General features: G+C 43.7%; 1 protein-coding gene across 1 annotated transcript in view; it reads left to right on the top strand.

The window, feature by feature from the left end:
- Nucleotides 1-503: 503 nt before the first annotated feature.
- Nucleotides 504-16,013, top strand: part of LRP12 (LDL receptor related protein 12) — a gene marked incomplete at both ends in the record, with an annotated part of 46,015 nt that continues 30,505 nt past the window's right edge. The window contains one exon of the mRNA XM_079533750.1: nucleotides 504-582. Within this exon, the coding sequence (XP_079389876.1) occupies nucleotides 504-582 (79 nt within the window). The remainder of the gene's footprint in view (nucleotides 583-16,013) is intronic.

The raw sequence follows: 16,013 nt of genomic DNA on the forward strand, positions 1-16,013 counted from the left end.
TCTGTCACAAGCCCGCCCCGAGGACGCGGCTCCGGCTGGGCGGCGGCGGCGGCGGCGGCGACTCCGACTCCGAGACAGTCGAAAGCCAACCGAAACCCGGCGGCGGCTGTAGGAGGAGGAGAGAGAGGCGGGGCGGGGACAGGACGCCCGGCCCCCCCCTCCGCCGTCTGGGGCCGCCGCTCCGCCCGCCCGGCCCGCGGCTGCCGGGAGCGAGTGCATGCGCTCGGGCCGCCAGTGCGCAGCCGCGGCGGAGCGCAGCCGGGGAGGAGGAAGCGGCGCGGCGCGGGGGAAGGAGGCCGAGGCCGGCGGCGGCTCATGGCTCCGCGGGCGGGCGGGAGGCAGAGGCGCGCGAGCGCGGGCCGCTAGCGCTCCCCAGGCGGCAGCTCCGGCGGGCGCGGGACGGGGCTCTGCCCGGCCCCTCTCGCGGCGGCGGCGGCGGCTCCGGCTGCGTTTGGGGGGCGGCGGCGGGTCGTGCTCTCGTCGCTGTGCCGCGGGCTGGTGGCATGGCCCCGCGGGGGAGCGCAGAACGCTTCCCGGCTTGGAGGTCCGCGCAGCTCGTGCTCCTCGTCGTCTCCTGCTGCGGTACGTACCGGCGTGACGCCACCCCTCCGCCCCCGGCTCCGGGCCGCCCGCCGCGGGCAGGGCGAACAAAGCGGCCTTTCTGCCCGCGGCCCGGTCCCGGCGCTCGGCCCGGAGCGCTTCCCCGCCCCCTCCTCCAACCCCCCCCCCCCCCTTCAGTCCCCCACCGTTGCGCCGTCCGCGGCTTTAATTTTATTTCTCCATTCCGGTGGGGGTGGTAATCTCCTCAGGGAGGTCCTGCGAGCGGACGCTGGGACGTGTCCCGGCCGCCCCCGTTTTTATCTTCCGCAGATGTAAGTGGCCGAGAACTCCGGAGTTGGTGCGCGACCGCACGAACGCGCGCACCCTCGCAGCGCTTAGGGGCGGTGGGCTACGGGAAGCGTGGCACCCTGCGCCAGGCCGCGCCGCACGGCCGGGGATGGATCTCCCGGGAGCTTTTGTTCAGCCTTCTCGCTTGGTGCACGTAGTGCCGTTTTGGCACGATCGCAAACCCCTCTTTAAACAAAGCTGCTAGTGAAAAGCACTTAATAAACGCGCCAGTGAATGTGCTTATGTTGTGTTTGCAGTACGTAAGTAGCACGGTGACATAATAGGTCAAACGCCAGATGCTGCACGGAGGAGCTGCCCGTGGGCCCTCCTGAAGCTCGCTGTGTTATGAAGTTGAGCGCAGGCGGTGCCGCTGGGCCCCGGGTGAGCAGCAGAACGGAGCAGGCACTGTCCTGTGTGCACAGCTCGGGCGGCGGCCCGTCCCTCAGTAGTGCCTCTGCTTTCAGCGTGGGCTGAGCGGGTTCAGTTGGAGTCGTTTTGCTGCTTAGGAATGTGGACCTACGGGCTGAGACGCTTGGTTTTGTCTTTGTGTAAGGCCTTGTCCAGCACGTGTCTGTGCTGTGAGTAGGATTGTGAGCTCCTGAGTATGGATGCACAGCATAGATTTGTAAGAACGTTATTGTTACTGTTTCACTGATGCACGCGTGTCTAGGTGAGCAGAAGTCAGATGGGTTCTTGATGTAGAACTGCACTTACAGTGCCTGTTCCTGGGTGGTGCCTGTTCCTGAGTGGTGATACCAGTATGGTTTGAGTGAGTACACATGGATGAGCCAGGCAAGGTGCTGACCGATCCTGTGAATACACGTGCGGGCAAGAAGGAGAGCGTTAATATCTACGTGGGCTGTTAAAAAGTCACACATCCAAGGCTAAAGTGAAAGTGCAGCTGGAAAAGGTTTGGCTATGGTGGAGCAGGAAACAGTAGGGAAAGTCTCAGCTCTGGGCATGTTCAGCTGACCTTAGGTTTGTGTACTTGAGGAATGTAACTTCTGTGTAGAGCCTTTTAATAAAGTGCAAATTCTTTTGTTGTTTTCGCTACAACCAAAAAAAAAAGTCAGAGTTACTGTGATAAACCTCACCAGCTTGACTTTAGTAGTTAGATTCAGCTTGTGATTCTTTGGGCTGTTGTCAGCATTTCCAGTATAACACTTAAACAATAAGCACAGCCTTCTGTTAAAGGTGATAGTTGTGGGGTTTTGCTTGTTTTACTAAAAAGTTCAACCAAGTACAAATTGTGCTGAGTAACATCTTCACTGAACCTTCAATTCAAGCTTTCCAAAGTTTAACCAAGAGCAAGGGCTGCATAATTTCTTTTGCCTTGCCATTCATAATAACCTTTGCTGGAAAAGGAAGGCAGAGCCTGCCTTCAGCCAGTGTGCTGCCTCTTTTCCTGAAGTTTAGTTTATCCCTGCAACTTCTTGTTACAAATGTTCTGACCCATTTCACCGCTTGAAGGAAAGGAACTTTCGTGTCCCCAAGCTGAGCATCCAAGAGGAATGCAAGAGTTGGCTGCATAGCAAGGCCAATCTCTAGTTGTCTCTTCAGTTTGTCCTGTTCATTTCTTTGGGGAGAGGGAGATGGGAGAGGGAAGTATTCCCTGTTAAAGTGTATCGCCTTCTTGTAGAACTGCTTTTAGCTTTCCCAAACTAAACACCGACATGAATTTGATCAGGAAGCTACTGGCAGTAGAGCTCTGGACAGAGATGTTCATCCTGAGCAGAGCCTTGCAGATATCATAATGTTACTGCATGTTAAGGCGTTGAATGCAGGAGGCAGCATTCAGGGTAAACATGTGCTTGGAAGAACAGTAGTGTATCGCTTTGGTGACTTTCATTGTGCAATTGCGCAGCTATAATGCCTAGAATTTTCCACCAATTAATATATGAAATTCACGGAGGTTGATATGTGGGCCTTGAGCTCTCTGGAGAACGTTTCTCTGTTTCCCTGTAGCTAGTGAAATTTTTTCAAACCTTCCTTCTGAAGATGACTGTAATGATAAAAATTTGAGAAGGAGGAATACTGATGTGTAAAATATTGGAATAGAACTGATTAACAAGAATTGTAGCTTGATAGGATAATTGGGCCATAGTATTTATTTCTTGTTGACTCGGGAATTTTATATCCAATAAATATGATACTGTGCATTTCTCTTTGTAACTCTGGCATGGCTTTTGCTGGGACAAATATGAAGACATTTCTGTGTATCTCAAACGCCATGGCAATTGCTTGCATTCAAAACAAGACTGTATATGGCATGAAGTGGTTTCTTCAAGGGAAAAATATTGTTTGAGAAATTGTTCTCTTGAGGGCAGTGTTTTTCAGAACAGAGTCTGATGATTGATTAGCTGAAATCAAATGAATTTTGTTTCCTTGTTAAAACAGCAGTTTGGATTAGAGAACTGAATTCCTGTGTTGTTTGATTTTTATTTAACCCTTGGCAGAACAGCAGTTTATATTTTATGGGTACCGTTAACACAGTGTTTTCAGGAGCATTTTGAGGACCAGTCAGGGGAAGATTGGTTCGAGAGCAGAGGCTGTGTTATGAAAAGTCTTTCAAGTGACACAGTGCAAAAGCTGGGATGTCTTTGTTTGGACTGTGGGTTGGAGGTGTGGGTGTTCACCTCCGCTTTGCTACAAGTCAGGTTTTTCATTGTCTTAACTGTAGCTGTTATCCCACTGTGTTTACATCAATTTCTGTCCCACTTGACAGAAAACCACAGCAAGCTTTTTGCTGCATTTTGTCGAGTTAGTAGTGATCAACACTGTTGTACAGTCAGTAAATTTCCCACTGCTTCTGGCTTTAGCAGATGTGATGAGAATAAAATAGAAGTGCAGCAGCAGGAACGTATGCCTGAAACAACTCCAAGGTAGGAAGTGGTGGCATGACAGATCAATCTTAATTCTCCATATCTACAGGATGGGTTAGGCTTTACTTGGAGCACTGCTGACTGAGAATCATTAGAAGTCAGAAAATGACTACTCACAAAGTTGTAATTGAAACAATGTTGTGTGTTACTGAGGTTGCAATGCTATTGATGTTATTTTGACCTATGGAGGAAAAAAAAAGAGAGCATGCTATTATTATATAAGCTTTAGAATGCTTTGTTCTGTATTAGTACTATTCCAGGTTTCTGTAGTACAGACATTGCTTGAGATTATCATGAGATCGTGTATATAATGCATTGTTTACTTGGTTTTAAGACCAGGCAGGTTAAATTATAAAAGTTCACTGATCCGGATCCAAATTTAAGTTACGTGTCAGTTTGCTCATACGGCATGAGGAAGAATAAGACATTTCTCAGGTTCATTCACCTTGTTTGAAAGAATAGTTTGAATCATGTAAGCCTGCCAGCCTGTTTATTTAATTTTCTGAAGGAGTTGCACTATGAAGCCGGTACATGCTGTCCTAAAGGAATGACTTGGCTTCATAAATTACTGTACTTTAAATTCTTGAATGTCACTTTTTAGTGATATGTCTGTGATATGCTGGACAAATACATTTTGCTAAGCTGTAAATCATATTATTGGAGAAACTGCTGCGTTTAGCATATTAGAATGGTGTCATAGTCTTTGAAAGGAAAATGTCCTAACTTTAATGGCATAGAAATTTCTATTGTCTGATAAGTTTATTATCAGTCAAGTTGTGCAAGTCATTCATCTGGCTGCTCAGCGCCAGTTAAGTCTGTAGTCTGTATCTGAGAATCACAGAATGGCCCAGGTTGGAATGAACCTCAAGGATCACGAAGCTCCAATCCCCCACACCACAGGCAGGGCCACCAACCTCCACATTTAATAGTAGACCAGGCTGCCCAAGGCCCATCCAACCTGGCCTTGAACACCTCCAGGGATGGGGCATCCACAACCTCTCCAGGCAAAAAAGGTCTTATGGGCAGTATTTAAAGTAACATTAGTTTGAAAGGAGAAGAAGAAAACAACCTAGACAAACTCTTACCAAAAATAATTCCAAATTTAATCTAATTGGTGTGATTGTAAGCATGACCGGAATGAGAACACCTTCAGCTGGAGGAAGAGGCACTTGTAACTGGGATCAGGACAGAAGCCACCTGACTCCATTACTGTCACCAGAGCAAAACACATTATTAGCTTGGCTTCTCCAGCTTCTTTCTGTCATTGCTGGGAGAGGAAGTGCTCTGCTGCATTAGAGCTGGATGGGCCCTGTAGGTGATTCTGTTGGACTCCTTTGTTTCACCCAGTTGCCCTTCACTATCAAGTAGCTGTACTGTATGCACTACCTGCATTATTTTCAACTAAGCAATAAATATATTTTTTTGTTTGACCTGGCTCAGACTTGCAATTATGATCAGTCTTCTGTTTCACAAACAGATCTCACACAGAGCCACAGAATATCAGGGACTGCAGGGGACCTCAAAAGATCATCTAGTTCAGTCTCAAGTTCTTAAAATTTGTATTGTTGATATGTTAGGTACTGCACACATTTGCCTTTTATCGTAGTTTCTCAAGCTGCAGAAAGGATTGTTTCATATTTAACATGGAACTCATTGCCATAGGTATTTTTTTTTTCATGACTATAATCTGTACTGCATGTATAGTATGTTTTTACTTTTCTAGATGTGTCTGCATTTTCCAGCATTGCTGTTCCATTTATATTGTCCCAGACAGTTAATAGTGATGCTGATTGCTGGTACAGCTGAGATGGTCAGTGAGACATTAATGAGAGTGTGATTTGTTAACAAGCTTGAATATATTTTTTTGCTATTTCACAGTTCATACAGTAGTGCTCGTATTCAGCTGAGAATTACTAGCTATAACATTTTACAGCACCAGTTATTACTGAAGTGTCTGCCTGTTGGTAAGATTCATCCTACTTAGTTGACGTGGTTGTAAAAACAAACAAACTTGGGTACCAGTGTATTTAATATCATAGAGATGGTGTAGGTCCAAGTTCGTGTGTTCATCCTGCCAGCAGAAGTGAAGCTCCCAGTGGTTTATACTGCAGGCTGTGTGATAGGGCATTCTGAAAAGCTGTGTAGTTCTGGCTCTTGAGTGTTTTCTGCACTTGAGTTGTTACCATTGTTGTTCCGAGTGTTTTATTACACTGAAGTTGATGGTTGCATTGAAATACACAGTACTGGTTCTTGTGAATACCTGTGCTTAAATACTAAATTAGTGTAGCGTGTGGGTGGAGACAAATACTTCCACAGGCCTTACTCCGGATTTTGGTCCTGACTTGTTTCTCTGCTTTACATTTGGATATACTGTAACTTTTGTTGCATGTTAATCTGTTGATGAAAGACTTTTTAGCAAGGCAAATATATCTAGAACTGATCCATGAGATTTTTTTTTTTTTTCCCTGTTTCAACAGCTTGAATTTTAGGTTATAAGAGAACTGCTGATAACTTTCTCATTGGTGTTGTGAGGATCAACTTTCTGGAAGCAGTCAGAGGGGGGAAAAAAAACAGGGTTATCTAATTTATCCTTATTTGATTCTGGATCAAAAGTGAGTTAGAAAGCAATAATTAAAGCCAAAAATAAATTAAACAATCTAAAGGTTAGCCTTTTTTGGAGGGGGGGAGGGGGAAAATGTCACACAGAAACATTTGGTTTCGTAGCTTGAGCTGTCATAGGATGATCTGACTTTCCACTTAAGTGTCTTGTGACTTACCAGGTACTTCCCCAGATACCTATGATTGTGGGTGGAAATTTGATGTGAGAGAGCTGAACTTTCCCACTCTTACTGTGTGCAACAAACTTTCAGCAAAGCAATGAAAGTGAACCAGCTGCATTTCTGCATGTGGCCGCAGTAAGTGTGAGCTTTGCTTTTAGGCTCTGAGTTGTGTATTTTCACCCTCCTGATGCATGTCTGTAATATTTCCTCCTTGAAGGGGAAGTCCCCAGGACTTTGTGTAGCGGTTCAGAGCAGAATTTTTAATTCAGTTGCAGCCAGCAGATAAGAAAATGATCCTCTAACAAGCAGTGTGAGCATATAAAGTGTGAGCTAATAAAGTTGTTGTTTAAAATTTAGGAAAAAAAAAAAAAAACAACCCTCTGTTAGAAGTTCCTGTAACTTAGTTTTAGTACTCCAGCTCTGTCACAGGTCCATCTGAAAGCACAATTTGTGAGAATAGTTTTCTCGTGAGAAATATTTTCTTCCATCTACTCTGTACTGTCTTACTTGTAATAAGTTTTTTCTACTCTGTGCATCTTTCTAACGATCCTGCTCGTTGAGGAATTGTTCCTTTCAGAAGAACTTCTTAGTAACGGGAGTAAGAAATTGAGAACAGAAAATGGAAATTTTATTGATAGGTTTTGGAGAGAGGAAAACACATGTTCATCTGTTGGCTCCTAGGTTTCAGCTGTGTATGAAGTTTCATTAGAGTTTTTTTAGCATCTTTTTCTACACCTTGTGAAGCATACTGGAATTCAAGAATGAGTTTGTTTATCCTTACAAGGTGTTTTAGTTCCATAAGATTACATTCTGAGTATTTCAGGTGTAAAAGAAAATGAAAGCTTCAAGTAGGAGTACTGTCATACCTGAGACTGAGAATGATGATGAATAGGGTCACATCATGTGCTAAATAAATCCTATATGTAAAAATGTTCCTCTTGTTGCACAGCATTAGGTGAAGGCCTTAGCCGCTATCCCAGTTTTCCTGCAGATGTAGCTAAAGGAACCCCTTTGCAAAGAGAATGATTCTAGAATTCTAATTAACATGCTTTTTTATTTGTTGCATTCTTGTGTTTACTGCACTCTGCTCTTCTGCCCAGGGCCCCATCCAATCTGGCCTTGAACACCTCCAGGGACGGGGCATCCACGACCTCTCTGGGCAGCCTGTTCCAGCACCTCACCACCCTCTTAGTAAAGAACTTCCCCCTGTCATGCAACCTAAATCTTCTCTCCTTCAACTTAAAACCATTTTCCCTTGTCCTGCCATTATCTACCCTTGTAAAGAGTTGACTCCTCCTGTTTACAGGCTCTGTTAGATACTGAAAGGCTGCAATGAGGTAAAGTCTTCAAGGTGTGTTCATGGCTGGATGGGGCTCTGAGCACCCTGACCTGGCTGTAGGTGCCCCTCTTCATTGCAGGGAGGTTGGACTAGAGGACCCTTTAATGTCCCTTTCAACTCAAGTCAAACAAAGACAGAGCCATTCTTTAATACAGAGATGCAAGGTGTTGGGGAGGGCAGCTGTTACTTAAGAGGCTGTGAAAATGGGTTTAAGGGAACTGTTTTTGGTACTGTGTTTTTTATTGTAAGGTGTGCTATAGGAGTGAGTGAACATCTGATCAGTGTAAGACGTTATTTCTAGGAATTAACAGCAGTTGAGAAAAGGGGTTGGAATTCAGGAGAACCTGGGGTATCCCAAGGTCCAGCTCTCGGGTTCTGTGAGTTCACTCAGGCAAGGGGATGTCACAGAAACTTTAACATCTCGATTCTTACCAGTGCTTTAGAAGATATGAGTAAATGAATAGAGATCTTAGAGGGTTGCAGTAACTCAACATATGGCTGTTATCAGCATTTTGAATCATCTCTTTTTGTGACCCTGGCACATATCCCTCTTTCTCTCTGATGCCGGCATCAAGGCGTTTTGTGCTCTTCATCTTCTGCAGTGCTGATGTGCCCCAGCGCTGCCTGCTCCACCAGTCCGGCTGCTGCCAGCCTCCCTGGTGGTGCCCATCCAGCGCTTTGCGGTGCCTGTGGCCCAGGTGCTGCTCAGCTGTTTCCTTCCCATCCCGGATGTGTGGTTATCCGGTGTGCCTGTCATCTGCGTGCGCTGTAGGAAAGCATCGTTGGTGTTGTAATTGTAACATAAATGGCAATCCACCATGCCAAAACCGAGCTCTGATGCTCTTGCTAAGTCCACACTTCTAACTTTCTGCTTTTCTTCTTCTGTTGCGGAAGTCTGGGGTATTACTGCTGCTAGCAGAGCCTTTATGCTGTATATGGATACGGCTTGGAAAAAGGAGTCCGTTCTCCTCTTGCTCTAGAGGAGGAGCATGGTCAGCCTTTCCCACAGACTCCTGGAGGCCTGAGCTGTATGCAGCGTCACTGGGACTGTGAGGAGTTCTTCAGGACCAGGAGGTCCTGTATTTGGGATATGCGGACTTGAAGGAGCAGCAGTTTTGCAAGCTGCTCTTTGTGGTGGCATCCCTGTGAATGAGTCCATCTGAAGCCAGAACTGCTGGAGTGTTAGGTTACGCTCATGCATGGGGAGCTGACACACCCCTGTCTGCACTCCCAGCTAACAAAAAGTCCTCTTAGTGCTGGACACTGACTTTTTAGAATCAGTATCGTGTGATTCAGCTGTATGTCTGTCTTGAAACATCAATTAAAAGAGTGGAGACCAGGAATATATACCTGGAACCAAGTGAATAAGCATGCATTTGGATCCCTCTCACTGAGTTTCTGGAACTCTCCCTAGCTTGTGGTTTTGCAAAGGAGATGGACCTGAATTCTGGATAGCTATTTTAAGCCTTAGGTATGAAAGAATTCACCATAAAATGCAATAGCTTTTAGATATGATTAATGGCCAAAGTAAATCTGAATTTAATTTTTAATCTGAGATGCTACTTGCTGACCATACTGCACACTTGGGAGTCAATAAATTGCTTAAAGCACTTAATTTGAAATAAACACCATGTGTGAGAAAATGAGGATGTGTTATTTAAGTAAAATGACTGCATCAAATGCTTATTTTTTTCCAAGGGAGATGATATATTGAAATGGGAAGGAGAGCTGGAATAGCTTTAAAGTTGAGAATTGTTGCACACAATTTGTAAATTATTGCTATATATGTAAGGATCATGGCATCAGATCCTTACTGAGCAACTCTTTCATGCCTGTACTGAATGCTGTATACTTTGATATATTTATGAAGTGTCTGTAGACTTGTTAATTTATTTAGACATATAATGGGATTTGTTTGCAGTTCATGGAGTTGCATTGTTCTGGGCCTACTTTTCTCCCTATATCTGGAAATCTGCTATTAAGAGAAAGGATGTGTGCTTAAATGAGCTATATGCTTTATTACTACATAAAAGCAGGTAAATAGAAATTAGAACATGTAGGTATTATGTCTGACATTGATCTTCTACTTGTCACCATGCTATGTCGTATTTCTTGCTATTTTAACACTCTGTGCTTTTCTTTAAAAGGGTGTGGGAGCAAGTGTTGAATTTTTTGATCAGGTTGCCTTTTAATAGAGTGAAATGTCTACCCGTATATGTAATTTTTAACTGTTTATTTCACAGCAGAATTAGTGCTTTGAAACCTAATTTTTACACTTTTTCCTTTTCAAGCTATATTCTTTAGAAAGGAAATCCATAGTTATTTAAGCTGGGGAACGATTCTGCAGAACTACAGAGTGAAGTGTTTCCTGTTGTAGCGTGGCTGAGGTCTATTTTTTTAGTAGTACTGTATTCTTCAGAGTTAAAGTTCTCAAGGGACGGGCAGTCCTTGTGCCAAGCAGGCTAAGAACTTCTGTCATTAATGCACCGACTTGGTTTCCTAAGCCAACCCTACCTTCTTTATGTGTAAGGCAGCAGTACTGCTCCTGTTCCTTTGGTTGGTTGTTTCCTTAGCCCTGCCTTAGCAAAGTTAGTCACTGGCTCACCTGTCATTCTGCTGGTGGCAAGTTGACAAAATCAAGGTAAGCCTTTGTTTTTCTGACGTGCGTGTGACTGTGTAAATACTAATAAGCCTTGTGATTGTTTCGAACACAGACAAACAGACACGTGTGTGTGTGTTTATTTATATAAATAGTGTGGAATTTTAATCCAAGCTCAGCCTTGACTTAGCTATGCTGTGTTACAATCAGTGTAAATTTTACTGGTGGCATCAGTAGGATTAAAGTCAAATCAAAGTGAACTACTTTCAAAAAATTAAGTGAAAATTTTACCTGCAGTTTCATGATTATAAGCAGGGAAATTAAATATAGACCTTCTTAGGAATTTTTATTGGCATGCTTATTAATTCAAAATTGTGTTTATAAAAGGCTGCATTTGAAAACTTTGCCCAGGATTACCGTAGGCTATTCATCTTTGTTTTAGGTGGTCCAGTTGGAAAAGCTGTACAGGTTGGTTTGGTTTCTTGTTATTTTTCTCTTTGAGAGGAGGAAGGCCAACAGGAACGTCTTGTACCATCACTTTCAGCTGCAGCAAGCTTAACAGTTGTCTTTCTAGGGACTGAACTAGGTAAAATACTACAGGAGTGGGTACAGATCTCTTGAGAAAGCACATTGTCTTGGTGTCCCAACACTGACGATGGCAGAATCCATGTACGTCAGTACTTAGCATCTGTGGGTGTATGTAGATGATCCAGAAAGAAAAAATCAAGTGAATAGTCAAGTGGGTAACAATCAGCAGTGAAGTATAAACAGTGCAAGAATTTTCAAGTATTCTGTCTTCACAGCATGCACTTCATTGCAAATAAACTGCACTCTTCAGTTTTTCAATCCTTATAAACTTCAGAGTACTTCCTAATTTTAGAAAGCAGTATTTGTACGTGCTATCAATACAAGATGAATAGAAAACTCCTATGATGAAATATTCCAGGCTTCCTTTATACTTACTTCCCAGAACTGTACCTCTTGCAGTGATATCCTATTCCATTTTGTCAGTAGCGAGTACTCAGCAAAACCAGTGTTCTTAAATTGTGACTTATTATTATTCATTGGGCAGAGTAGCCAGTAAGGAATTGTAAGCGGTGTAATCTGCTTTCATCAATGCACAAGTGTAACAATGCTTTTCATGCAAATTGAAAAGGAGCTGCATCTGAAAGAATACAACTGCCTGTCAAATGTGGTAAACGGTATTAACATAAAATACTAGTATCTTTGCACATAGCTATTTTCCAAAGCATTTTTCATCCCATTCTTCACATGTCAGTTTCACTTGTACATTGGATGGATTTGAATGTCCCAACAAATAGCTGCTATTTGAGGTCTGGTTGACTGTTATGTGACACGTGGCACCTCTTTCTAAGAGGGCACTTGTACATCAAGCAGCGACTTGCTGGTGCTAAACTTTCTTAAAAGTAGGCTTAGACTTGAAGGATCCTGTTAACCTGACTCACACTTAAATTTATGGTGCTCTTCTGATAGGACATGCTTGGAAACAAACCTTCAAAGAATACTTTTTCTTTCAAAATACTGTGTGTAATTGCCTAAAAGCTCTTTATTATCTGAGGATTAAGATAGACTAATAACCCCTCACTCTAATAATATTCCCATGAAGTGTTCTTGTTTACAGGGTAGAAGTTGAAGCACAGAAAATTAATAGCTGCACTGTAATTGTTCATGAATAATGTTTGCTACTTTCCATTTTTCTCATTGCTTCTGATTTTGTGTGTAGTGGAGAGAACAGACTTGGATAAGGCAGAGTCAGTGTGGGGAAAAGGCAAGCTTATTAAAGGAATGCGAGGCAACTGGAATGTGGCTTACTGATCTGAACCTGCCTTCAGTGTAGTCAGACTAGTTTGTTTGCCGAAATGCCTGCAGCTCCATTGTGTGCCTGTCTTCCAGTGTGCCCAGCACGCATATCCTGAAGGCAGGCTTTGTATCAGAAAAATTACCACTCCAGAGGAGGGAAGATGAAGGATGAAGAGTGGTCCTGAAGTGTTTAAGTATGAACGGCATCCTTGGGGAAGGGTGCAGTTGCTGAATTTTTGTTGTGGAGCTGAAGGGAGGCTACTTGAGAACAGCTGTTCCTGTTATTACCTTATTTAAAACCTCAGCTCCTATCCCTGTCTGGTTTTACAGATGTAACTACCATCTGATTTCTCTCATTCCCAAAGATCCAGTCCCCTTCTGCTCATATTAAATACAGCCCATTGTGTATTTAAGCTATTCCTTCTTAAGTGAATGCATGCAGATTTCTTTAAAAGGCTTAGTGGGGGATCCGCTACTGCTTAGAGACCTTCGGACCAGTTGAAGGAAACATCTCATTGGAAGCAGAAACATATAATGTTTTTTCTCAATAATTATTATATTCTATGTGGAATCTCATTTAATAGTAGGTAATTTTTCCAGGAAGCATTTGTGTTGGAATGCAAGTAAAAATGTATAAGTTATTATGATATTAAAACTGGATTTTGGGGACTGTTACTCTTTTCCCAAATGCATAAGAAATAAGTCCGAAGTACTGAGGAGTTAATGGAAGTGTACAGATGCATACATTTGCTCTTAGGCTGTGATTCATTGGGAGCTGGTCTCAGGATGATGCTCAGCTGGGTTACACAGGGAGCGAGTGAAGTGATCAACTCGGGTGGCTTTTGGAGTACTGAGTTGTGAGCTGGGCAGGCAGCAGGGTTGGGCAGCAATTACCCAACATGCAGGGCTGACCTTCAGCCGTGCTGAGTCCCTCCCTGGTAGTGCTGGCAGATGATTTCTGGAGGGTGAGCGGGAACACATTTAGATTTCCCACACCTTTTAATTTTTTGTTTTGTTTTGATTTTTAAGATATTATATTTGGAGTGCAAGAAAAAAAGCCTCAAATTGGTAAAACTTTTAGCAGAAAGGAAGTTTGTAAGTCAAATGTGGGGGAAATGAGAAGAACTGGAGAGAGGCTGTGTTGAGGTAAAAATGGAGATAGGGTGAGTAGGTGTAAGGAATAGCATGCTGGAAGACAATTATGAATAGGAATGTCAGGCTAAATAGTGATAAGGATTTTGGAAATACTTGTTAGAGCACATTGTGCTCTCCAAGGCATTCATTCCTCTCATTATGTTGAAGCTTCTCTTCCTGTTGTTGCGTTTATCATAAGAGCTCCATCCTAGAGCGTTTGTGGCTGTATTTTCAGTCCTGTCTCTGCCTTTCCCTTCCAATGGGGGAGAGACCTTTGGTAAGCTCCTGTAATCTGAGGCTCGCTCTGGTTTCTTTCTGAGTATCGCAGAGTCCTCAGGGGTTGGGGAGCACCGTGTGTGAATGAACTCCTGTTCCAGTATCTGCCGAAGGAGCTGGATGTGCATCAGTCTGAGAACACCACAGTTTGCCAACCTGCACAGTGGTGGAGCTGAGGGGATTGCAGAGCATTGGGTATGGCTGCGTTCATGAAATCTGTTTCCCTTAACAGAGGTGGCTTATGTTTTGGCCATTCATCTCCACAGGGCTTCTTCACAGAATCACAGAATGGCCAGGGTTGGAAGGGACCTCAAGGATCATGAATCTCCAGCCCCCCTGCCACAGGCAAGGCCACTGACTTCCACATTTAATACTAGACCAGGCTACCCAGGGCCCCATCCAAACTGGCCTTGAACACCTCCAGGGATAGATGGGGCATCCACAACCTCTCTGGGCAGCCTGTTCCAGCACCTCACCGCTCTCATAGTAAAGAACTTCCCCCTGCCATCCAACCTAAATTTCCCCTCCCTCAACCTAAAACCATTTCCCCTTGTCCTGCTGTTATTTACCCTTTCAAAGAGTTGACTCCCCTCCCGTTTGTAGTCTCCCTCTAGGTGCTGAAAGGCTGCAGTGAGGTCACCCCACAGCCTTCTTTTCTCCAGGCTGAACAAGCCCAGCTCGTCTTTGTAGGGGAGGTGCTGCAGTCCCCTGATCATCTTTGTGGCTCTCCTTTGGATCCTCTCCAACAACTCCCTGTCTTTCTTGTGCTGGGAGCTCCAGACCTGGACACAGTACTCCAGCTGGGGCCTCACAAGAGCAGAGTAGAGGGGGACAATCACCTCCCTGACCCTGGTGGCCACCCCTCTTCTGATGGAGCCCAGGATACCATTTGCTTTCCAAGCTGCAAGGGCACACTGCTGGCTCACGTTAAGCTTTTCAGCTGTCAAGCCCCCAGGTCCTACTCTGCAGGGCTTTTTCATTAAAAAAGTAATGTTAGGTGGATGTGAAAGACCCAGCTCGCTCCTCTATATATAAATGGGCCTGTATTGAGGTCACCTCTATGACTTGAGATCTGTTTGCTTGTTCAAATTGCTGTGAACTTACATTTAAGACATGAAGGTTCAGAGAGCTGCCACACCAAATTTGGATTTATTTGACTCTGAGGTAAATAATGCCAATCTCATCAACTGTACAAATATTTCCAGTTTCTTGTGAAGTGCTCTGATTGAAATTGTGATTGTGCTGTACTGGACTACATGCATGTGGCTCAACAGGAGCATCTGTACATATTTGAATGGCTTGAGAAGGATTTAGTTCAAATTCTGAATTAAGAACAGTAATATAAAACTGAAAGATGTAAGAGTCTTCTTCCAGGCTTAAGGTTAATGTAATAAAACTTGGAATATTGTGACCTATACCATACTCTCTTCTTAATGGCTCTATCGAGAGTAAGTACAGAAAGTGCATTTAGAATCTTACAATCTTCATTGTACACTGGAGCACCTACAACTCATTGTGATCGTTTAATTTCTATAAGAAATAACAGTATTAAAAAAAAAAAAAAAAAAAAAAAAAACCAAAAAAAAACAAGTTTTCGAGTGCTGATTTCTGTATCTTGGGGATGTTTTCTCATAGCAGGGAAACGATATACTGGAGCATTTTGAAACAAACTTGGTCCTCTTGTACAAAGTTCTATGCATCATGACTGCCTTGAAAGCTTGCTGTGCTCTGCTGACTTGCAGCTGCTTGCACTCACTGTCAAGTCAAATGCTTATTTAACTCTACAGAAGGGATTTCTTTGCTTCGTTTTGCTGTTGTGGAGCTATAATACTGTCCCAACAGTTTTTTGTTTGCAGGTAGTGATAGCAGAAGATTGTTTATCTTTTTTAATTACTGTGAATCTCTGTTGCAAGAGGATCCAGCATCCTGCAATCTCAATGCAATCTCAAAAGCATTCTGGTTGTCACGTGCACTTTTTTCATTGCATATAGGGGCGACAGTGTTAACTGTCTCTCTTTATATTGCCACTACTTTCTTACAATTGTTTTCACATGAGCTATCCGCCTGTTTCTATAGCTACCTCCAAAACAACATAATTCAGACTATCCTGAGTGCCTCCCAGAATTACCAAGGGACCAGACCTTTACCTTTGGCGTGCAGGAGTTTGGACTTTGGGTAATCTGGGGCCAAGAGGGAAGCAAGCAAGAAAGATGTTAGTTCTCAGCGGGTGTTTGTTTCACCTGGTTTTGCTATCCTATTGATCTGCAGCAGGTCTTTACTGATAGCTTTCTCAC

The sequence above is a fragment of the Tetrao urogallus genome, assembly GCF_951394365.1.
Source record: "Tetrao urogallus genome assembly, chromosome: 3".
In the NCBI taxonomy this organism is placed as follows: domain Eukaryota; kingdom Metazoa; phylum Chordata; class Aves; order Galliformes; family Phasianidae; genus Tetrao; species Tetrao urogallus.